The 23,879-nt window shown below is 37.9% G+C and overlaps 2 protein-coding genes across 2 annotated transcripts in view; one reads left to right on the top strand and one right to left on the bottom strand.

The window, feature by feature from the left end:
* LOC108103336 overlaps positions 1–23,879 on the top strand; it is a 146,021-nt gene that overhangs the window by 12,476 nt on the left and 109,666 nt on the right. The gene's annotated exons all lie outside the window — the stretch shown is intronic.
* LOC108103334 (transmembrane protein 120 homolog) lies at positions 16,072–23,775 on the bottom strand. Its single transcript, XM_017208770.2, has 8 exons — positions 23,659–23,775; positions 23,144–23,364; positions 22,256–22,374; positions 18,225–18,354; positions 17,774–17,913; positions 17,464–17,681; positions 16,961–17,340; positions 16,072–16,560 (listed from the first exon to the last, which is right to left on the bottom strand). Exons 2-8 carry the CDS (start codon positions 23,204–23,206, stop codon positions 16,447–16,449), a joined length of 1,164 nt encoding a protein of 387 aa, XP_017064259.1. The 5' UTR covers positions 23,207–23,364; positions 23,659–23,775; the 3' UTR covers positions 16,072–16,446.

Raw genomic sequence — 23,879 nt, forward strand, 5'->3', positions numbered from 1 at the left:
CAGCAGCAGCAGCATCAGCATCAGGGGGCTTGACAGGGGTTGAGGGGCTGGAGAAGGGGCTGGACTGGCGTGAATGTAGCTCGTAAATTTGTTAGTTTATTAGCGCAATTTCCGTTGCTAATTAATTTCCAGGCCACACACACAAATACACCAAAGAAAACGAAGTGAACACTAGAAAAAAAAAAATGATTTCAATTAAATATCAAAATAAAACTCATTAACTAGAAACCAATTTAGGTTTTTTACAAATTGTTAATAATTTCTAGATAAAAAATGTAGAGGAATTAGTTAGTTTGCTTTTTGAAGCTTAAGGTCTAATAAATATTATAAATAACTTTTAATATAAAAAAATGTTCTAATTTTATTTTTTTTTTCAATATTTTTTATTGAGATTTCGATTATTTTATTATTCATAATTAACTTTTTCAAGACTTTTTTTTCTATGTATATAACAGGTCATCTCGCTCTAACGTTAGAAGAGATATTAGTGACATGCAGCTTGCAGTTTTTAAAATGCCGGAAAGTGAGGAAAACTCAGGGGGTTGGTTGGTGGTTAGATGGGGAAGGACGCTTCAAGGATGCTGCGGTTTTGTTCTTGTGCCAGGCAATCTGCTGAGCTGCATATTTCTAATTAATTAACCTGCATGCTGTAGTGTATATATGTATATATTTATATATATATTTCTATATATATATATATATATATATGTATATATAAATAAATCCATGTAAATAGACTGGCACACACACACACACACACAAGAACACAACCTCCACCTATGCAAATTTTCAATTTCCGGCATGTCTTAAGTAGAAGAAGTGCTAAATGGCACAAGTAATTCTGAGAATGCTCTCTTAAAGTGATTTTTTTTTTGGAAGATATTCTTAAATTGAAAAAAGGTTAGTTAGAAAGAAAACTGCTCTTTATTTGAGTTAAAAATTCTTTTAAATTTTGTGATATTTTAAAATATAAAAAAAATCATTTATAGAACTCAAAACTTCAAAGGCATATTTTTATGTTGTAAAAACCAAAAAAATATTTTATCATTTAGCTAATTTCCTATGTTTTTTTTTTAATTTGTATTTTTTTGGCAGAGTATTTTTGCCCTATAAAAATAAAATCAGACAAAAAGCAGCCACGAAGGAGGCCAGCGAGAAGCTATAAATTATAATTTCCAAGACATGTTTTCGGCACATAGCAGCGGGTGGAGCAGTGGCAGTGGCATGGGGTCAGAGGGGGCGGCGGTGTGTGACTTTGACAAGTTTTGATGATGTGTGCCCGGGCATACCCCCCTTTTTGTACCCGAACCCCCTTGTCCCCCCCCCACCGAAAAAACCCCACTCCTTGCTCCCTCGTGTAGGCAACATTTTTCAATTAACAAACGAACGAAAAATGTATGACATGCCACACATAGACACTCACTAATACTTCCATGGTAGCCACTCGACATGAGAAACGGTGCCAGGCACTTCCCGCCCACCCCCTGCTGCCCAATTTCAACCTGATATACATCATTTTTCATAGGCTTTCAGAGCCATTTCCCTTGCCTTTTCCTCTACCGCAGCGCTTCGAATCAAAGCGCCAAAAACGTCCTGTCAAAGAGGGGAGAAAGGGGGATTCAAGGGTTGGGTGGGGGTGGTGCAGAACAGCGGTGTAGGGAGGGGTGATAGAGGGAGAATCTCCGGATCAGAGGGTAACTAACTAACTAACAGTCAGCGGACGAAGACAAGGGAAAATCACATTGCACGAAGATCGAAGAGGTAGATACCTTTGTTTAAAGATTAAATTAAAGGTTGATAAATCTTTTTTTTTGGATTTTAAGAAAATGGGAATTATTTTTAGTTAGATCAATTTTTTAGTTCAGAATTTGGAACCTAAAAGCTTTATTATTATAATCTAGCCACCAAATTATAGGGTATCGAAAGGACAGATTATGTGTGTATATATATACCCCTAAATATATATATATATATATATATCTAAATATAGTATATATATGTGTGTGTGGGGATTTGTCTGGGCGCCGGTGTGATGTACTTGTGTCATTCGTTTCGCCTTGGCAAAATGACAAGCGAAATGTTTGCTGCCACAAAATTTCATTTAGAAAAAGGGTTATTAATAATATCAAATTTGACGCTGGGCGGCCATTATATGGAGGACCTACTCTCCCACCACTCGGCTCCTTTTTCGTCCTTTTGTCTATTTTTCGGGCCATGTCCTGGGTTGTCCTTTTGGGCGTTTTGTGGCGCGCTAAACACCTGCTATTTTATGATTTTATTAGGCACTCAACACGCCACACGAAGGAGGGGGTTTTCTTTTCAGCCAGGGACGTGGCACTCCAAGGGGGGTGTGCTGATGGTTTAACTTGACATGTGGAAAACGAACTTCACTCGATGAAATGTTTCGTGTTTACAGGAAAATGCAAAAAAAAAAGAAAACGGGAAAAATAAAGACTGACAGAAAGAGACATTAAGGAGAATATATATTAGAGAATGATTCTTATTATTTATAATGGTTATAGTAAAGAATATTTTACAAAATTCTAGCCATTATTCAGAAATAACTGATTCTAGTCTACTTAAATAGGAATTTGTTCTCATTTTCCCATCTCATGCCTCAAAAGTTTACCCCTCAAAATCACAAGCGTCGAGTGCTTTTAAAGGCCAAACGTGTCACTATACTCATGTCCGTCTGATGGCCCAGTGGTTTTATAAACGTTTTCCCATAAATAAACTGCCAAACATAAAATATGCATATGAATGCTGGCCGGCCTCACACAAAAGGCCCACCACTCACACAGGCATATGAGTTTAAATTGATTCAACACTTACACATACACTGAGAGAAACCAAGAAACAAAAAGGAATTTTGCCTTGCTAAGGTTGCTAAAGTTATTTTCTGTTCCTTACGGAGCTAACTTCTACACAAAAAATCTGAATTTTCATTTTAATAAGGTATTAATTCAAAATAATATAATTTCATTGTTAGCCTAAAAGTTTCCTACCTTATAGTATTCTTTTTCCATATGAATTCAGTTTATAAAATGAGCAGAAAAACGAGAGTTTTTTTTTTATATCAAAACCACTAAAAACATAACAATTGGTATCCATATATTCAACGACACGGAATAAGTGTTCTCCTGCTGCTTTTCCTTTCACCTAATTAATTTTCCAACTTTTCCAACAAATTTCGCCCCGAAATTATAATGATTTTGCTGTTGAAAATTTCCGGGTCATAAAAAGTGAGCATATTCAAAACAAAAACAAACGCAATAAAAAAAAAAAAGAAGAAAGTTCGCCGAACCCAGCGATGATTTCCTTGGAGACAAATTAGCAAAAGCAGTTGACACACGCACACCGCAAATGTGTTTTTTTTTGTTTTTTTTCGGTATCTTTGGATCCTTTGGTCAAACATTAATAAACTTGCCCACACTGGGTGTGTTTTCCTGCGCTGGCCCCCGCTTGCCCCCGCGTTACTCCTTCCTTCCTCTACGTCGTGGCACAGAGAGAAAGTTCAGGTCAAAATGTTGCCACAGGCAATTTGGCATTTGTCTTTATTAAAGTGCCCATGCGAGTGTGTTTGTGGAAATCTTTTCTTTTCACCGGATGTAGTGGAAAGTCCGCAGCCAGGAGTTTCCGGTGACTTGGCCATTTGGGAAAAGTCTGGCTAGGAATTTAAGGTTTTTAAATTCTGTGCTTTAAAAGAAAACTAAATGTTTACCTGAAATCTTCTGAAATCTTCCTCTGATGAATCAATCTTATGATTGAATGAAAATTGTTTAAAAATGTCTGAAAAGTATGCCTATTGAAAACTTTTAAATTTTAATGCAAAAAATATATAAGAAAATGGACTGATGAACACATAACTGAAACCCAAAAAGCTCTACAAATTACATGTGTTTGGTTTTCCTTTTATTAATTTTCTCTACAAACTAACTGCTTCTGACATCGCTCGAGGGTTCTTATAATGCAGCTCAGTAAATTAGCGGAAATTTGCCTTTTGTGGCACACATGCGTAACTAATTTGGTTTGGTTAAAAACTAACCAGCGATGAAAACTCAAAAAATCTAGACAAAAAATGGGTGAAAAATAAAAAAAAAATACATATGTGTAAGAGGAATCCATGTATATAAATGAGTTGGCCAAAGGTTGGGGTTTGAGGGGAGGTAGGTAGGTAGATGGAAATGTAAGTAGAAAGGGGTGAGGCGGGAAGGGGGACCTAACAGGTGGAAGACGATTTAATGCATACAAAATGATTTACACGCCGCTGGCCAAAGATAATACGAGAGTTGTATGGGGTTACGAAAAGGGGGGGGGGAGGGGATAGGTGTTATGAAGATAAGGTCTAAGGATGCACGCATGTGTGCCACCCCCATACACACTCTTCTCTCAACCCTGTACTCCTGTGCCAGCCAGCAGATAGCAGCACAGTTTTTGTGCTTGGCTAGCAGTTGCACTCCACCCCCTTTGAGTCCATCCTACAACCGTGCCAACATCCACCTTTTCAGCCCCACAGCAGCACCACATTCTTCCACACTTGCTGCAGCACCACCCTTTACCCCCCCTGTTGCACTCCAAAACCCTCTTTTAGTGCCCGCCAGCGAGGCTCTGCTTCATATAATCAGGCAGCGCTGAAAAGTATGCTACACTTTTTGCCCCCAATGACTGCACCGGAAAAAGAAATGCAGTTGATATGCCATTCCATATTCCAACAATTATTGCCTTTGTTATGAGAATAATTCTGATTATTTTTGGACAACAATCTGGTTTATGAGTTTTGTCAGATAATGGTACTACTTTTATCGGTTTTATACGTAGAACTTTGTCAAAACAGGGCTAAGAGCTCAAAAAAAGATAGTTTTGAGCAGCGTTCGAACAAAATCATCTTTAATCATCATTTCCTCATTGACGATTTTCGGGAATTTACATTTCTAACAAAATTTTTAATTTTTTGATAAGGGATAACATCATTATCATAGCATCATCAAATGGCAATAATTTTACTTTACGAGGTATGAATGCAGATATGATAGGAATTAAAAAACAAACTCAACGAGGTAATAAATTCTATATTTGGACCAATTTTTTGCTTAGTTATGGACATAATCTTTAGGGAGGAAATCGGAATTTCGAATTTTTATAAGGGTAACATCACTTAATTTTGCAAAAATGAAAAAAAATTCACTTTTTCCGGATTGAATGCAGATTTTTTTTAGAAATTGAACTACAAGTTTAACGAGGTATAACATTCCATATTTCAATAATTTTTGGCTTTCTTATGGAAAGAATACGGAGTTTAAGGGCGAGCCGAATGGGTGGACCGATTTTCGTATTTGTGAAAGGGGTGGCACCATCTAATTTTGCCAAAATATACTTTTTCAACAATGATTGCTATTTGACTACAGGTTTTAAATAAAATAAGATTACTAAAAAATCTACCAGTAATTTTCAAGGTGTCGATGCTCGAGACATGCTTCTCAATATCAAATCGAAAATAACACACATAATTTTCTATGTGTACAAATAGCTTCCTCTTGCTCCTTTACGCTCTGCCAGCTTGCATTTCAAAGCCAGGAGCCTGACAGGCCATCAAGCTGAAATCTCTGATGATACGAAATCAGCATAAACAACAACAAAAACAACAGCAACAGAAACAACAGGGGCGTAGTGCCAAGAAGGGTACAAAAAAAAAAAAAAAAAAAAAGGTGGGCGGGTGGCGAGGAAGGACTGCGTTTATGGCACAAAAGCAACTGCAAATAGGGTTAACAGCCAGTGCAATTTTCATATTACCAGGCTTTCGAAAAACTGCAGGCGATTTTAACCGACCCCGGCCACGTCGCTTCGCCCAGCCGCCATCCTTAACCCTTTGTTGGCACACAAAGTTCGTTGAACGCATTTCGTGAGGGGTAAAAAAAAAAAAAAATGGCTTAAAGAGGCTCCATCGAACGCTGCACACATGGAAAAGGGGAAATGCTCTTAACACGATTTGGTTTCAGATTATAGCTCGTCTGGTGGATATTTGTAGAGGAATTTTCTTTATTCTTAACGGATGGCCATGTTTAGGATTTCAAACTACTTTCTAAAGCAGCAAATGAAGTTGGAATTAGATCTTAAAACTTAATTTGGTTTGGATCCAACCAGTTGGATCAATGAATACCTTAACTTCAAACAAATTCGTAAACTTATTTAAATTAAAATTTTACTCATAATAATTCTCTGAACTTCTTGTGCATTTCATTCTTAAATTTAGTGAGTGTTTTATTATTGACACAAAGATGAAACGATTTGCAAACACAGTGCATTAATAGGAAACGGAAATGGGGACTCGAGTGATTTGACCAGAATTGCATACTTCCCAAAATCCCCAAATAACCCACGACCACCCCAGCTTCTCTGTCCAACCCGAAAGCCCCAATATACACCCTCCACCTCCTCTGTTATCCACAAACTCAGAGGATGAGAATGCAAAATTGACAAAGCCAAAATGCTTTATATAAGCACATATTGTTTAGACCCATTTGCGCTGCAGAAGAAGCAGAAGTCAACTAAGATGTTTCACAGCCAACTGATAGAGACAGAAGATGAAAGGATGAGAGAAAGAGAGAATGAGATAGAGATAGTTATAGAATGACCGAAGAAGACAAGAAGGAGCGAGGGAGTACGACAGAATGTGCCATTAAATCTCTTTAGAACTCAATTCTTATTCCCAACGCAATTTATACAACAAAATTTCAGACACAGTCGCACACAGATGCAATCCATACATATGCAACTCACATACACAAACACACATGCACACTGAACTCAACAACCAAAAAAGCTAAAATATGAGGATTAAGGATGCACCTGAAATACTCTTACTATGCGTTCGTTTTTTTTGTTCAAATTCAATCAATTCTGAAAACAGTTCCTGGTTGTCATTTAAAAAATATGATAACTCTACTTCACCTCCCTTTTTTGAGATTTGTTTTTTATTTTCTATCAATTTTTTTGTGCAAGCAAAATAAGACATATTTTTTAAGTTCTTGTGATATAAAAAACTTAAACTTTTTCCGCATAGACACACATAGAGTATATTTTTTTAAAGGCAAACAAAAAAATGTTCAGAAAAATAAAGCAGTGAAAGGCAGAAGAAAGAAGTGAACACGAAAAATTGAAGCGATGCACAACAAAAGCGCCGCCGCTTTTGCTTTGCTCCCAGCTTTCTCCTTGCTTTCTTCTGCAGCTGTATGTGTGTAAGTGTGTGTGTGTGTGTGTGAGTGCGGACATGTGTAAGTGTGACATATGGAGCGGAATAGAAAATAAGCGCACGTCAACTGCATGACACCAACACATAGAAAACACACGACGCGACAAAGCCGAAAAAAATATTAAAAAAAAGGCAAATAGAAACACACACACATACACAGAGAGAGAGCGAGGGATGGGAAAGAAGAAGGGAAAAAGGAAGTGAGGTGCAAAGGATTAGAGGAAGAAGAAAACGGAAGTGAATCCTGGAGGAGAGTGTATAAAAATGGCGTAAAGCCGTGGAACATATTTATATTTTTGGCACACTTGAAAAGAAGAAAGGGGAGGGGGTCAGAGATTTTAACCACTACTTGTGCTTTGAAATACACAGCGAGAAAATATTTATCATGCAAATTTAAAAACAAGGTTAACTTGTTCTTAAAACGAACTTAACGTACACCATTGCGTATGGGTAATAAGTATTCAGACTTACATCACTCATACGCTGAGTGAAATAAATATTAAGTATATTGCGTATGGGTAATTTGTGTACAGACTTACATCACTCATACGCTGTGCGAAATAAATATTAAGTATACGAACTAGTTGAAAAAGTCAAATAGTTTCTTGCAGTATGCATATCCACTGGCCATTTTCCCCGCGCATTTCTTTGGCATTTCTTTTTTCTTTGTTTCCCCCCTCAGCCTTTTATTTGCCAACTTGTTTCGTACATTATTTTGCTTGCCCAGTTATTATCATTTGTGCGAGAGGCGGCTGTCACCTGAACAAGGATATGGAGAATGCCAGGGACTTGAAGTTGGGTTGAAGTCGCTCTTCACCGAACCCATCCCCCCTCGGCACCTCTTCGCCACATCCTCCGAATTTTCCCCGTCCATCAAATGCCATTTCAGGAAAATGCGGGCCAGTGTGCATGTGTGTGTGTGTGTGCGTGTGTGTTTGTACGAGATCCCAGTTGTTGCTTCTGTTTGCCGTCGTTTTGTTTTTGTTTTCATTTTGCTTGGCTGGTTTGTTTGTTTGCTTTGCCGCCTGTCCTCGTTGGCTCGTTGAATCTGCCACAGAACACTACGCCCCGCCCCCCTCCATCACAGTTTCCCAACCATTTGCCACTCCCCTTGGCGACCATGTCAGGACTTTGCCAACATTGCATACTTCAAGGGGCCAGTCGCAATGATTATACAGCAATGCACAGGACATGGAGATCCTTGGTCTACGCTCCACGAAGCACCAACACTCTCCACCTACCCACTTTAAGTCGACCAGAAAGTGGCGAAATATTTTCATTCTTAAATATTTACCACAGTCAAATACTCCAATTTTATTTCATACTAATTTTTTCATTTCACTATTATTATTCTTAATTAACTATTTTGAGAAAAATAAGAGAATCCATTTTGAATTTCATTAATATTTGGGTATGAAAAAATATAGCCATTTAGCTTGCCCTACGACCGAAAATGATTTTAATTCTGCCCTTTGCTTGGCTTTAAGATCCTTGAAGTGGCCAGGACTCGGCATCCTTTTGGCCTGCGGCAGGGAATTAATTTCTGTGCATATATCTCAAGGCTTTAACACATTTTTCACCAAATCTTGTTAGTTCGGGCTGAGCCTCATTGGATTGGGGGGCGGCGGGCACAAATGAGAGGGCGTGGCGAAGAGTGGTGCGTCAACATGATTAACGCTTTATCATGAAAGTGTGTGCAAATGTGCTGTCGGTATATGTATGTGTGTAAATATATATATAAATATATATCCTGGCACATCCTTGCGCCAGCCGCTTTTTTCTGTTTGTTTTTCTTTGCTCCAGTCCCATGGCGCTGGAATAAATGTGAATACTTTTTTATAATTAATTGACACATGTGTGCAGTGGCTCCTTTATCCTTTATCCTCGGGTTAAACTGCACAAATAATTAAACTAAAGGCGTCTGCTCAGCAACGGAAATCGCTGTCAATTCATTTTGCCGCATTTTAAATGCTCGAAAGTAATTTAAAAAAAAACGGGTAGAAGAAAAGAAAAAAGCTCCCCGAAATAACGAAATGTATACAAGGATCGAAAGGATATCGATGGGATGGCTGGCTGGATGGTTGAAAATTTATTGTTTTTGCCATTAGCGCTGCGCAAATGCGTGGAAAGTCGGTAAAGCGGAGGTGGAAAAGTGGTACGGAAGGGTCTTTTGCCAGAATTGATGTCGATGAGTTTTCGTTAATGTGCGAATATTTATTAAAAGGAATTGGCGTCGACCAAAAAAAAAAAAAATAAAATCCCCACCGAATGGACACAGAAGCGATCGTTGTGGGTTAATTGAAATGCGCAGGGAAAATCGTGTTAAAAATCTTAGTTAAATGAAGAAATCGAAAAGAGTTTAATTATTGCATCTTAGATATTTTTTTATTAATTTATTTTATCATTTAAAAGCAAATTTTTGTTAATTCCAACTACTTTTTATAGAAGTTTTCCACTTTCATTATATATATTTCATACGGAATCCCAGGTTTTTACCTCTTTAACATATTTTTTTTCATTGCGGCAACTGTACTTTTTCCCCCCATTATTTTTTACCCCAGTTTTTAGTGTCTGCCTGGGATATTCTTTTTTATTTTTTTTTTAACTTTTTTTCATATTTGTGTATAAATTTGTTCGGCCAACTCTTTGGCGGCTGCTCATTAGCCGCTTGTCCAGTTTGCTCATTTGCCTGGCCATTAACCGGCTTCAACTTCAACTGCAGTCCGCTTCAGCCCGTCTCGCCCTTCCTTTGGAACCCTTAACCCTTTGACGCCCCCAGCTGACCCAAAAACTTTTGCCACTTGCCGGCCATTGTTGTCGTTTTAAAAATCCAGAAAGAGTGTGAAAGAGTGCGGAGAAAGGCGGGAAATATCGAGGGAAACTACAGCAATTAAATACTGGGCGTGCGAAAACTTTAAGGCGGCCCACGTGGGCGTGGCTACACTGAAATCAATTTGTTATTTGAGGTTTTTATTATTTTTAATTATATTTCATCAAGTTTCTGGCTTTTAAATGGTATTTATTTGTATTTAAAAAAAAATAATTTTCCTAAAATAAAGAAGTTTTTAATATTTCCTGAAAGTCTAATAAATTTTTAAAGAATTTATTCGATTTTCATTTAAGATCAATTTATAATTAAGATATCAAAAGTTTTATTATTATATTAACAAAATAAAAATTCTGTTTGTGGGAAATGAATTTTCCAGTGGCCTTGCCTTCAGTTTGAGTTGAGTTGAGGTGAGTTGACCAACAACCGTCGAAGTTCGTTGGCGGCGACAATCAATTTACCTGACGCCAGTGAAGAGGTGGGTGGTGGTGGGCGGTGTACGTGGTTTGGCTGTATGGAGTAGATATATAGAGAGGGTCCCTCCATCGCCTGATAAATGAGAAAAGTTTTTAACGCCGCCCGCTCAGGTCGGCTCATTGGCATTTTTACGATGTCCCTGCGATGGGGAAAAGAAGAGGCTGACGAAGGGGAAAACATGGGAAAAGTGGTCCGGGAAAAGCGCAGGGGAAACCAAGGGAGCCATGGACAAATAGGCAACAAATGAGACGAGCCTGGGATGCTTAATAGAAAAACTGAAGCGTATGGGAGCAGCAATGGAATAAGGGAAAATCGAGGGGCATTGTTCGGTTAAGAAGGTGAAGGGATGGGGAGAGAGTAGGGTAGGGTAGGACGGGTAAAACAAGGGGAAGGAAAATCGGGTGGAAAATCGCTTGGAAAATCGGTAGATGGCAGTGGGTGGTGCCTGGTCGAGCGGGGCACTTAAAACTTTTTAGCATGCAACCACGAAACGTTGCAGCTGGCAAACTTTTTTCGGGTACACCATCCTCCTCTTCCCTTTTACTCTCCACCCAAAAACAAAAAAAAAAAAAAAAAAGCAGAAAAAGAAAAAGAAGGAAAACACAACCCGAAAAATTGTGTGTGTGACGGGGGCGTTGTAAAAGGTGGTCCGCAGTGGGTTGTCCCTGGTCATGACCAAAGCCTGTCAGCAATTAAAAGTACAGAGCCAACTTACCGCCCTCTATAGGTGACGTTAAGAACACTCTAATGGAAAATAGGAAAATATGTTTAAATGCTTTTCTGCAAAATCTAAGCAGTTAAACGTAAAGAAAAAAAAAGAAATAAAAAAGAATACATTCAAAACAGTTATGATTTTTTTTTAATTATGTTTTTTTTTGATATAAATGTTTTATTTAAAAATGTTTTTAAATTAAATTTCCCTATTCCTAGTATAAAAATTCTTGCAATACCTTTTTGATCTCTTAAAAATAATCATTTCTGGCTGATATAGTTTAGATCCTTGACAACTGACTGATAGAAACCGAGCAGGGTTGTCGTTAGATGGCCTTCCACAGCGACAACCCTAACCAAACCGCAAAAGAAAAGCAAAAAAAAAATAAAAAAGCTGAATAAAACTACAAAAAGAGAAGAGGGTGAGTGCAGAGCGTCTGACTTTTGACCGCGGGCAGCAAAAGCGTGACAAAAAGCGTGACCCGAACTTTATTTTTCCCTTCTACTATTTTTAATTTTTTTTTTTTTTTTTTTTTGGTGGTAAAAATTGAGAAGGAGTGGTTCAGTGGCGCAGTGAGTGGGGGTGCGGTCTTTTGTGGCGGGTTTTGTGTCTGCTAACAAATTTCAATAAATTACAGTTACATTTGCCAAAGTCAGAAAGTGGCCGAGTGGCCTTGGGTGGGCGGATGGTGGGCAGATGGTGGGCGGATGGTCGGCAACAATCCACCCATCTAATGCTTTTGCAACTCCCTCTCAATCCTTTTCCACCAGCCTCCTCCCCCCCCCCAAAAAAAAATGCTCTCTTTGTGTCTGCGAGACTGCATAATTCAATTTGTGTGCGAAAGTTTTGCCAGTGCGTGGTGTAGAGTTTTTAGCAGCTTCCCACTTTTATTTCATTTTTGTTTTTGTTACCACCCCTCATTATAACACCACACCCACCCACCCATGTCAGATTTCCCGCCAAAAAGGTCTAACTAATGCGGCACATAATTCAAACCAAAAGCTACAAATGGGCAAATGACCAGGCTGTTTGGCAGTCAGAGGTTAAGGGTCCCGTCTACTGACACCCACGAGCGGGAAACGTAATTATAAATGGTGGGTGGTTTTCCTAGGCCAGCCAGAGAGATTCTAATTCAGGGAAATGTGGCTAGGGGTTAGAGGTTAATTTAACTCTAGGTACTTAAGCTATATATGATTAAATTCTAAAATACTTCTTCTGGTTTGATATAGAAAATATTTATGTTTTTATAGATTTAAATGAATTTGACAATAGTTATGATACAAGTTCTATGCACTTAAACTTTGGCAATTCCTACCTGGCTTAAATCCACCTTAACTATACTCGGCCAGACTTTCCTCGATCCATTTTGGACTCCTCCCGTATCTCGGTGCATTGATCTGATTTTCAATTGTTGCCGGCGGACCAAAAGGCGAAGAAATGCTGCAAACATTTTGTTGGCAACCGAAAATCGTGTGTCGGCTATAAATCAGGCTCAGACAGTGGGGCTCAGAGGGGTGGGGGCTTAAGGGCGGAAAGGCGACTGATTACGTGGTTCAAAATCCGGACCGGGCCAAAACGAAACTAACGATTTTACGCTACATTTGCTGCTCGAAGGAAGTACGAGAACGAGAGAGCGGGTAGGGTTCTTTTTTTTTCGAGAGGGCGGGGGGTAGACAATGTCTGACCATGGACATTCCAAAGGTCTCCCCCCGTCACCGTACACCCGTTTTTCACCCGCCACCCCTTTGTGTCGTTGTTGGCCATATTACATAGTTGAGTGCATTTATTTATTTGCTTGTATGTCAACCTGTTTGTCTCCTTTTCAATTTTCCAAAGGGGAAGGGGGAACCAAACAGAGGTCCAAAAAGAAAAAAAAAAAAAATGAGAAAGGAAAACTGACCCCATTGATCCTGGCCAAGTTCTTGATTAACTTATTATGCTCATTTGATTGCTCGATTTAATTTGCCATTTCTTTCATCTCTTTCGATTTTTCTCGTTTTTGGGCTGCGCCCCGAAAGTTTGTTTGGCTCTTTTGAAAATTGAATTTCTCTTTTGATGACTGTTTTTCCGGGTTTTTGCATTGTTATTGTTAGTCCTCCGGCTGCCTAAATTCATTTCCATTGTTGGCATAAATTTAATTTCAAAATTAATTTCATTTTTTATTCATACCAATTGTTAATAGCCAGCATATGATGCATGCGTTTTATATTCATATTTCAAACAGACACAAATTGCCTCCTGCCTGCCTCTCTATTTTATTATTGTTTATTATTGTGTTCGTTTGATTTGATTTGAAAATTTCAATTTCATTTTCGGTATTTTTTTTGTTTGTCCTTTTTATTTGAGGACATCTTTTGTTAGAGGATAATAAATATGTATATTTTATACAAATAATCTAAATGTATTTATTAAATAAGTAAAAAAAAAAAACTAGTACTGATGACATTTCTTTTGAATTTTCCAAATATTTTTAATGCTTGTTATTGATAGCTTAAAAAAATATTTTATTTTAAGGTGGCATTTCGTTTGGTTAGCCTATAGAAACATCAGAATCAGAAAGTGATCGAAAAATATAGCTACTAACATAATGGATAAACATCTATTTTGTAAATAAAGTTGAAAGTAAAGGTTTATTTGTAAAAACAAGAAAAAAAAACATTTAAAAATTAAAATTAACAGGATAACTTTTTAATTTCGCTTTTTTATATGCGCCGTGCGAGGCGTAAATCAAATGCTGATTAAGTACGATTTTTCGCGCATAAATTAAATCAGAATTATTGGCCGAAAGCGGACTGTCAGCGCCCACGCGTCCTGTGGTTTGGACCACATTGCGAATGGCTTTCGGCCAATTCGGCTGCCGATCCGTCGTCATGGCATCCAAAGTACCACCACTGTTGTGCGGAAAATCAAACTTCGCAAGCAGAATGCTTTACTTTTCATAAATTTTCCCAAATTTAAATGTTTGAAAATGTCAAATTAGAGACTTGAAATAAAATAATTATCCATCAGTTTAGGGGATTTTAAAATGAGTTAATATGTTAAACGTTTTTTCTTTTAAATTCTTTGAAAAGACAATCAAATAAATAGAAGAAAACCCAAAACAAAAGTAGCGAAAAAATGATGTATGTTAAGGATATTAATTTAAGGGAACTTATCAATCAACCCACTCGCATACAAATTGGTATTATCAATTTTCTGCTGCTGACCGATACTTATATATGTATATAGTTTTCCCTCCTCATTTGGCATTATATTTTGTTCTTGTTGTTGCTGTTGTTGTTGCTGTGTTGCTGTTGTCGATTTGGTTCTGCGTGATTTTCAATCGGTGGCGGTGCAACATGGCGTATGCTTATCAAATTAACGAATTACCCGCTTTTACAATGGCCCCCGTCCGGTATTTTCCGCTTTTCGCTAGCGTATGCGGTTGCAATAAATGATAATCGTGCATGGGAGTGATGGGGAGATGGTTTCCCTTAACCCTTCTTCACCACCCTTCGACCCCCCTTCTTTAACCCTTGTCGCTTCCCTTTTGATGGTCGCTGCGGCTGCGTTGACCAAAAGTCGTAAATTCCGTTGTTGCCATTTGCCGCAGAAAAACAGTGGGCGTTGGGTTGGATGTTGGATTTGCTTGGTGGTGGTGGTGGTAGTGGTAGTGGTAGTGTTGGTGGTGCTGGTGGGGTTGGCAACAACAATGCAAACAGTGCCACAAATGCACAAAATAGCAGCACGAGCAATACCACCACCACCCACACACACAACCCCATTCCAACCCAGTGGGCCAAAAACCCACCGCTCAACGTTCGACATAATTAAAAGCGCGCGCCGTTTACGCAATTAATGAACTCTCGCCAAATTAGGCTGCGGCAGAGCGCAGACAAGCAAAATGGCCAGGATCCCGGGATCCCGGATCCGGGACTCATTGCACGGACCTATATGCACTGTGGGGAAAGCAGTCGCAGTCCTTACATACTATTAAGTGCTCTTCTTAAACCCAAAACGCTGTTACATATTATTAGTAAGAATGGGAAAGTTCCTAATGATAGACTTTCATATTTTCCCATGAATTAATCTAAGAAATCTCAATTTTATTAAAGAAATTGATATTCAATGTTATTAAATTGAATCTAGTCACATTTCTCTACAATTCTTTCACAATCAGCTGTAAAACAACATTTTCTCTCAGTGCTGAAACGCACTCATACAGAGACACTGGGCTTGTGGTTTTCGCGGTCGAGGCGGGCGATGGCAAAATGGAGCTGCAAAAACCGCGCCGCTTTTTGCCGCATTGCAGGAGGCGAACCTTTGTTGCACAAAATTTGAGGTGGGGGGGAGAGGGTTGAGAAAAGCCAGGGGGGGGGGTGGTGGCGGACAACTGGGAGCCGCATTAATGGCCGCCAGTAAAACAAGGGGACATCACCTAAGCCATGTCACTATGTCGCCTGCCACTTTTTCGGAATCATTTGCCATCCAGAGAAAGCTCCTTCTAAGCATTTTATATTTTTTTATTATCTAAAATTAAGTTTAATTTAAATTTATCTATTTTATGATTTGATTATTATTCAAGCCAGGATTTAAATTTTGTATTTTTGATATAATTTTGATATAATGTTATATCAATTTTTGTAATTAATTTTTTTTCCTTTGCCAAATCATTTTTTTTTCTTGTTTGAGAGAGACTTTCACATCCGCATTTCACATAAATTGAAAACAAAAGTCATGTTTATTTACCACTTGTTCATTTATTTGTCTTTTTTTTTAGCTTCCATTTCAATCTTAGTCTAAACATAAAAAATAAACAAAAACGGGTCACTTCAATTCCATTTAATATTTCATCTTCTCACTTTTCATACTTACAATTAGGCGAAAAAAAAGTATGTGTATTATGACTATATATTGTTTGTTTTTTTTTTTTCTGCTTATGCTGTGTTGTTTCTGCTTCAAATGTACATCAGTTTTACATTATGTGTATGAAATGGGGAAAAAAGCTTAGTTCAATGTCGTTTTTTGTTTTGTTTTTGTTTTGGGTGGTTCAGGTTGGAGAGGAACAAAACCAAGGGAAAAAAGTTAATAAATAGGAAAAAAAAAAATCGTAAAAACATTAAATATATATATATATATATATATATATATATATATATATGTTTCATTGAAATGCCAGGCTAAACAGAACCATCGATTTGTTTAAATTTCCTTCTTGTCGGCGGGTGTTTGCGTTGCAGTCGCAATGGAAGTAGTCGTAACCGCAGTCGGAGAAAGTTTCGATCCACTCGATAGGTCCAAATCACTGGCACTATTCTGTAATTAGATAGATATAAAACCATAATCTCATAAGTCCATCAGAGTCACATTGGCTGTCAAGGGGTTAAGGTCTGTCTGCCTGCGCGTTACTACCTTATGGCAGTTTAATAAAATTTCATTACTTTATGATTTTGTGGCTGTTCCAGTAATAACAAAATACTTAAGCCGAATGCATTTGTTTATGGCTAACAAATTGACATTAATTTATCAACAAAATATCAAACAGTACAGGTCAAAATAATAGCACACTTTAACTGGGTGTGGGTATGGGTATAATGACGGGGGAAAAATAACATAAACTAATTACAACAAATTTAAATTTTATGTTAAAACGTGAATCTTTGTTAAATTGCTAGTTCTTCTTGGGAAGGTCAAACAGTTTCCATTTGCCGCTCACCTTCATCTCCTTGCGCAGTTTCATCGATTTGCCCATGCTCTGGAGACGGTAACGCTCCTTGGCCCTTTCACGAATCTTTTCGGGCACCACCCACAGCGTGGTAGCCATGTTGCCCACGAACAGCAACAGGAACAGTCCGCTCATCACGGACACATGCCATGGCGCATCTGCTGGACTGTAGGCCAACTTGTAGAGCGTCCAAGCGTTGTACGCCTGAAAGCCATAGCCAATGAACAGAAATGGCAGCAAGAAGCTCAGGCCACGCCACATCCAAGAGTGAAAGCCCTCGATGGTGATGTCCATGTTGTGTCGCTCACCCAGGGCCTTTAGCCGATAGAGAAGACCCTTCTGGTAGCCAAACTGCAGATATTGGACGATGCCTGGAATTAAAAGGGTGGGTTTTAACCCGGTTGCTTATTATGGACTTAAAATTAAATGCGATACATATTCAAATCGTAAAGAAACGCGTTCTTTATATTTAAACAATTATACTGAAAACTCACTAATATAGACGTTGAAGTACATGAACTGCATTCGGAAAATCTGCCAATGCTCGCCCTGCGGCCAAACCAATAGAACACCGGCGGCTACCGTGGAGATGAAGTGATGCGCCCGCCACCACCCCTTGATTCTAGAACCGTTAACCTTGAGAATGGACTCGCGGATGGTCAGTGTGCAATAATACCAGACCAGCAGAAATATGAAGGCCAGCTCCAGAGCCCTGGCAACAGCAAAAAAAAGCGAAAAAAGAAAAATGGAAAACGCAAATAAAGAGGGGAAACTCATTTGAAAGGCCGGGAAAGCGCTACTTACCTGTAGTTGAATATCAAATTTAAGAAGGCCATTATCAGTCCAATTACGTTGAGTATTAATTTAAACTTTTCATAGTCATCTTTATAGCGAACTTTGTCGTTTCTGTTGAGAATCGAGACATTCACATCGCCCAAGATTATCTGCAAAAGAATGTGGGGAAGAGCAGAGGTCGCAACTGAATTTCATTGGGTCAACTTCAAGTCAACTCGAGTGGAGTGAAGTCCAACAGAAATACCAGGACTAAGACCCAAGTGCAAGTCCAAGTTGAAGTCACAAGTCTCAAGTCCTGGAATCCATAACAAGACGCGCAAATTGTCGCGCAGGAAAGAACTTTTTACTTTACTTGTTTCCCCCGTTTCCACTTTGCGGAAAACTTCTCATTTTTTATGGCCTGTGAGGAGTGACTTTTGGAATGGGGGCGCAGGGGTTTGGGGAACGGGAGTTGACTCACCTGCAGATAGCGGCCGGATTTTGCTGGCAAGGATTGTTCGATTTCATGCAGTTGCGCCTTGCGCTTCAAGATCATCTTTTGGAGTTCATCCACCTTCTCCTTATCCTCCGACGAAACTGAGCCTTTGAACCTGAGAAGAAAGACGAGGGGGTAGGGATAAATATTTAGTCAATTGACTAACCTTTTAAGGCTCTACCTATTTTCAACCGCCGAAAAAGATGTAACGAAAGTAGAAACCCTATATGAACTTCTTGATTAATAATCTAATACATATATTAAACGGTCTCTGATTAGATTACTTCTTTCTAAGTTTCTGTAAACTTACAGAATCATATTTTATTTTGTTTAATTTATTTAAAGACAAACTTACGGGGCAATCTTTTACTCGTGATTTGGATGGACTGATGTCGTCGACACATCGCCCGATTAGATAATGTACATATATAACGTACCTAAATTCTCGTATCGGTGGCCAATTCTTTCTTTTACATTCCCATAAATTAACATAGAATAATATTTCGGACTTTGTTCAAATATTTTATGTTTATTGTTTTATTGATTGATACACGGGGTTGACTTTAAGCCATATTTTTGTAATTTATTCGCCTACAATTATTTGTTTATTGCGGGTAAAGAAACGAGTGAGGCAAAGGGGTTGGTTGAAGGAGGGTAAAAAAAACAATTTCCAGCGTCAAAGTTCAATTTAGATGCTCATAATTGATGGCCAAAGTGGGCGGGGTTTATGCGGTCAATTAACGGTTACCATAAACGTGGGTTCCGCTTTCGGAATATAGTAGATATATATGTGTATATATATAGTCGAATGTATATGTACATCTATATGGCGCTTCAAAGGTAGATTTATAATGGCACTGGGCTGGTTGGTCATTTATCAGGCCGCCGCTTCTATAGTTCATGTTTTATTTTTAAACACCTCTAATACCCCGTTTGAAGCCGATGGATAGATAACAATTCCCGATTATAATGGAGGTGAGGTGACGACCATACAAAGTGTTTCGATTATACTGGTTTCCGCTCCATTTGCTTATGGGGACACCACTTCTCCACCTCCCACTCGTCTGGGATGATGATGACTGGCCAATCTTTTCCAGATTATTATTTCGTATGAGATAATGGGAAATTTCCATAGGAAAGAGTCCAAAAACTAATGGTACTTCAAATATTTTTAACGTTTTCTAAAGATATCTTTGGTACTAGAAAAAACTATATCTCCTAAGATAAAAAAAGTAGTTCGTATAGCAAAGATTCTTAAAATTTTTAGAAGAGCAATGTTTTAGGATAGAAAATTTAAAGTTCAACAACATAATTTATCAAGGCTGGTCCGTGAACCTTACTTAAAAACTTTAAATTTCAAACTTTGAATTTCATTTCTATAGCCATTCTTTAAACTTGGCTTGAATTCCACCCAAAAGTCATGAATTAATTACAAACTAAAAGGTATTTCAAGGAGCCTCTCATCAAGCCACAAAAGGCAAAAAAAAAAAAAAACGAAAAACACTTAAAAGCGCAAACAAATTAAAAGCTTCTTTATGTACACACATCCAACTCTACAATTACAATTAACTGAGTTATCTAGCCAACAAAATCGTTACAAAACGAGCTTAGCCAACAAACTATATTTGATCATTAGTGTATAAACAATATTCGAGTGTTCGTTGGAGCTTGGCAAATGATTTTCATGATGCTAAATGCATTTAACATGTTTGCCATTGTTTGCATTCGGACACTCTTTTTGTGACAAACAAACATAAAAAATGGGAAAGCAGGAGCGAATTCCGTAACTCCGGCACCCAATTTGCATGTCTCAATTAAAATTCATTTGAACAAAAATACGAAAACACGGCGAAAAAAGAGCGAATCAACGGCGAAAACATCGCGAATGTAACAGGTTTTCTTTCTATACACTGACAGAAATGAAATAAAGTTCAGGAAAACATAGGAATATTTGAAAAATTTGAGAATAATAGAGAATACCTTTTACAAACTCAAAATATGAGAAAAAAAAGGCTGCTCGATGCACCTTTATTTTTTGTTTATTTTGGTTATAAATAATTTTTTCCGAGTGCAGGGTCGGTTAGGTCAAAATGGTAATCAGTCGATTTTAGCTATTACTCCGCGAATTGCATAATTTATGTGACCGACTCTGAAAGCGTTCATCAGGTTGCGAAGTTCATCAAACGCTTGCAACGTGAGGCTAAACACGCGACATTAAAGTGAAAACAAAAAAAAAAATAACAAAATAATAACAAGGAAATAAAAAGCGAACGCGATAAGCCAATTATATAAAAATCAAGCAAACCAAAAGGCGTCAAATAAAAGTGTTAAGAATCTGATGTTTCATCATCGCTTTGATTGCAAATATATATACGTATATACCCCATCTCATATGTATTTATATACCCTACATTCGAGAGCGTTTAAAAACGCGCCAATGCAAGCGATTTCCACTCTGCTCACTGCGAAACCGCGCTCAAAACAAATACGAAAAGCAACAGCGCTAAAAGCCTTGGCCGCACAGTGGGTCAAAGTTGAGGTGGCAATTTGCATGCGGGGGCAAAAGCCAGTCGCAATGAGTTCATTTTCACCCCTGGGTTATATTTAACTCGTGGCTTGAAAAAAGCCAAGTAAATGTATCTATAAAAAGTATCTTCTTTGACTTACTCTTTTCTTTATATAATTTACTTTCAAAAAATTAACTTTAAAATGAAATCGCAATTAAATTGTAAATCAATAATAGAATGCCTTTTTATTACATTGCCCATATTAAAACTATTTTGGGTTAAGAAACTAAATGTTTTATGATCTTTTTGGGTTAATCTTGATTTCAAGCTATAGCAGCTTTCTCTCTTCATTAAAACCCCACCCTTGCCCCACTGTGCCCCCACAATTGTGTTATTGTATTTGCGTGTTGCGCAGGTGAGTGTGGCTGTTTGTTTGTGTGTCTGTGCGATTATGGCGTAGGGTCAAGGGCAGCTGGTCAGCTGGGCAGTTTTTGGTTTAATTTGCAGTCGAGTTAATAGCACCACTCACTCCCCCTTTTATCTTGCTCATTGTAGTAAAGCTCCAATTTTTTTTTTTCTCAACCGTATCGGGCAAAACAGTTATTTTTATGAGGTGTCCATAAAACAGAAACCGAATAGTCGTATTTCTAGTCGTAGGTGGACGAAGAGCAAAGTCTGGCTGACTCTGGTTTATCAGAAGTTTTATCATGGCCAAGAAAAGCAAAGGCAAAAACAAAAAAAATAAACAGTTGTAAACACTGTTTCCGAGCGTTCCAACCAACTGTTGCCAGTTGTTACTCGATAAGAACTGATTACCGCCTGACTAATTGCCGCAAGACCTGTGTTCGCTGCTCTGCCGCACTTATCGCGTATCGGGCCAAGTGCTTGCTCGAGTGCTGAAATGCGTGTGTTCGCCAGATTAGACGGCTCTAATTGATTGAAGTCAAATTCCAATCGGGCAAACGCACAAACACTGAAAATCCCCAGCGAAATGGGGGATGGGAAAATGCCTCAAGGTGGCACGCTCATAGAGGCTGTTCAAATATTCTAAAGGGTTTCAAGAAGATATGTGTTATATGTATTATAAAAACTTTATAAGAATTATTGCCATCTATTGATATATATAGCTAAGGAAGTTCTACAATAAAATCGTTTTATGAAGTTAAAGAATTTTCTTTTATTCAGTTTGCTTATCAATTTCCTAAGAATATGTATTTCTTATCTTATAGTGAAGTTAAACCAAAGGTTAACTTAGTTTTGTGTTATAAAAGAAGTTCTAACAAAATCGTTACTATGTATCTATATGAGTTAGAGGTAACTTTTTTTTTAATAATAATCCAGAAATATTTATAGAGACATATGCAATATATTTTTTTTAAATATTAAATTGCCTTTAAGAAATAAAAGGAAACCTAGGCAGATGTCTCAGGGGTTGTAGGGGTTAGGGGTTCCCCCATCCTTAGAGGCTCTTAAAAATATCCAGGGTTGTTGACCTGCAGTAGTACTCACTGTCGCAGAGACGCCGTTATCTGGTTCATGCGATACCGCTGATGCTTGATCTCATTAAAGCAGATTTGTTGGTGGCTATGCTGCTGCTCCAGCAGCTCAATGTACCGTCCATTGCAACGCTGCGATCGTTTTGAATAAATGAAGGGTAGAAAAATTATAAGTTAGACCATTCATCATGACATGGAATATTACAAAAGAAAAGGTAGACGAGTACGGAGTACCGAAGTTTGCAATACCCTTGCGGAAGTTGTAAGATAAAAAGGGTCATTAAAGTTCCCATAGAATAATATCTTTCCATATTATCGATTCTAAAAGTTTGAATTTGACCAAAATTTCTTTTCATAGCCGTAATAAATAACCATATACCAATAAGGTTGGTTTAATAATCTTTGAAATCAGGCGATCAAGGCGATATTTTCTTTAACTGAATGTCAGATATGATGGTTTGATAGGACCAATCTTAAATTTTTTGTTTCAAAAACAGACATATTGATTATATCATAGAAATATCGTAAAGCTCAAACATGATAAATTATAAAACTGTTAATATAATAGTTGGTAAGTTAGTGGGATAATACATATAGAATTTCCCAGATTGCTTTTGAAAAATGAAATATCATGAAATATCATTTTTGTCATAATACATGACTAATTTTAAAAGTCATTGGAAGATATTAAAATAAGTTGGTGCTGCGCTTCAATATTCCGCATTCGGCAAGGGTATTTATAAGAAAAAAAGCAGCTGTTTTTTCAAGGTGAAAGCGACACAGACACTCGCGTGGGTGCGTGTGTGTGTGTCTCTCTTTCTTTTTTTCGAATGTTTTGTTGGGATAGGTATATATTTTTTTTTTTTGGATACTACCACTCGATTTCAGTATATATATTTACCTCAAGTTCGGAGTACTCCTTAGCTAGCTCCTCCCACTCGTTTTTCAGGGAATCGATACTCATGTTTATTGCTTTATTTTGCGGCTTTTCTCGCCGATTTTTCTTGTTTTTACTTTGATTTTTTTCCTGTGTGTTTCGTGTTTGTTTTTGTTTTGCTAACTGTTGTTGTTTTTGTTGTTGCTGTATGTGCAACAGCTGGCGAGGAAGAGTAAAGGGTTGAGCTTTGAGGTTAGGAATTAAACCGGTGAAAAATCAATTAAATATTTTTTTTGTGATTTCCCAACAAACAAACACGCACGCACTCACACAATCACATAGACACACATTGGACTCACACACACACACACGATGCCACGTTGGAAAAGCGAGAATACCCAAAAAAAAAAAAAGAAACCGCAATTTGCCTTTGCAATTGGAAAATTTACAAACAAAAAGCAAAGGAAAAAATAACAACAACACTTCTGCCGCGTTCTCTTGCTTTTCGCTTTGATTCCTTTTTAAAAATAAATTCGTACTCGCGAAGAGCACGGGAATAAGCACACCGCTACCGTCGACTAATATTTTGTTATTAACTATTTCCGCTGCACTTTTGTTTTAAATACTTCGGCCGAAAATCACAAAATACAACACAAAAAGCGCAAAACAACAAAAAAACACATCGCACAAAGCTGAGAGAGCCAAAGAGCGAGAGAGCGTAATAGGAAGAGAGCCGAAGAGCAGCAGATGGTGTGCGAAC

Source organism: Drosophila eugracilis, unplaced genomic scaffold, assembly GCF_018153835.1.
Source record: "Drosophila eugracilis isolate 14026-0451.02 unplaced genomic scaffold, ASM1815383v1 contig_2161, whole genome shotgun sequence".
Taxonomy (NCBI): domain Eukaryota; kingdom Metazoa; phylum Arthropoda; class Insecta; order Diptera; family Drosophilidae; genus Drosophila; species Drosophila eugracilis.

What these genes read in the sequence shown, in the direction of transcription:
- LOC108103334 (XM_017208770.2), bottom strand. Translation starts at nt 23,206, where the DNA reads ATGAGTATCGATTCCCTGAAAAACGAGTGGGAGGAGCTAGCTAAGGAG. An exon ending in ATAACGGCGTCTCTGCGACA is followed by an intron (nt 18,355 to 22,255) that starts GTGAGTACTACT and finishes CTTTCTTCTCAG; the next exon opens with GTTCAAAGGCTCAGTTTCGT. An exon ending in AACTGCGCAAGGAGATGAAG is followed by an intron (nt 16,561 to 16,960) that starts GTGAGCGGCAAA and finishes ATCTAATTACAG; the next exon opens with AATAGTGCCAGTGATTTGGA.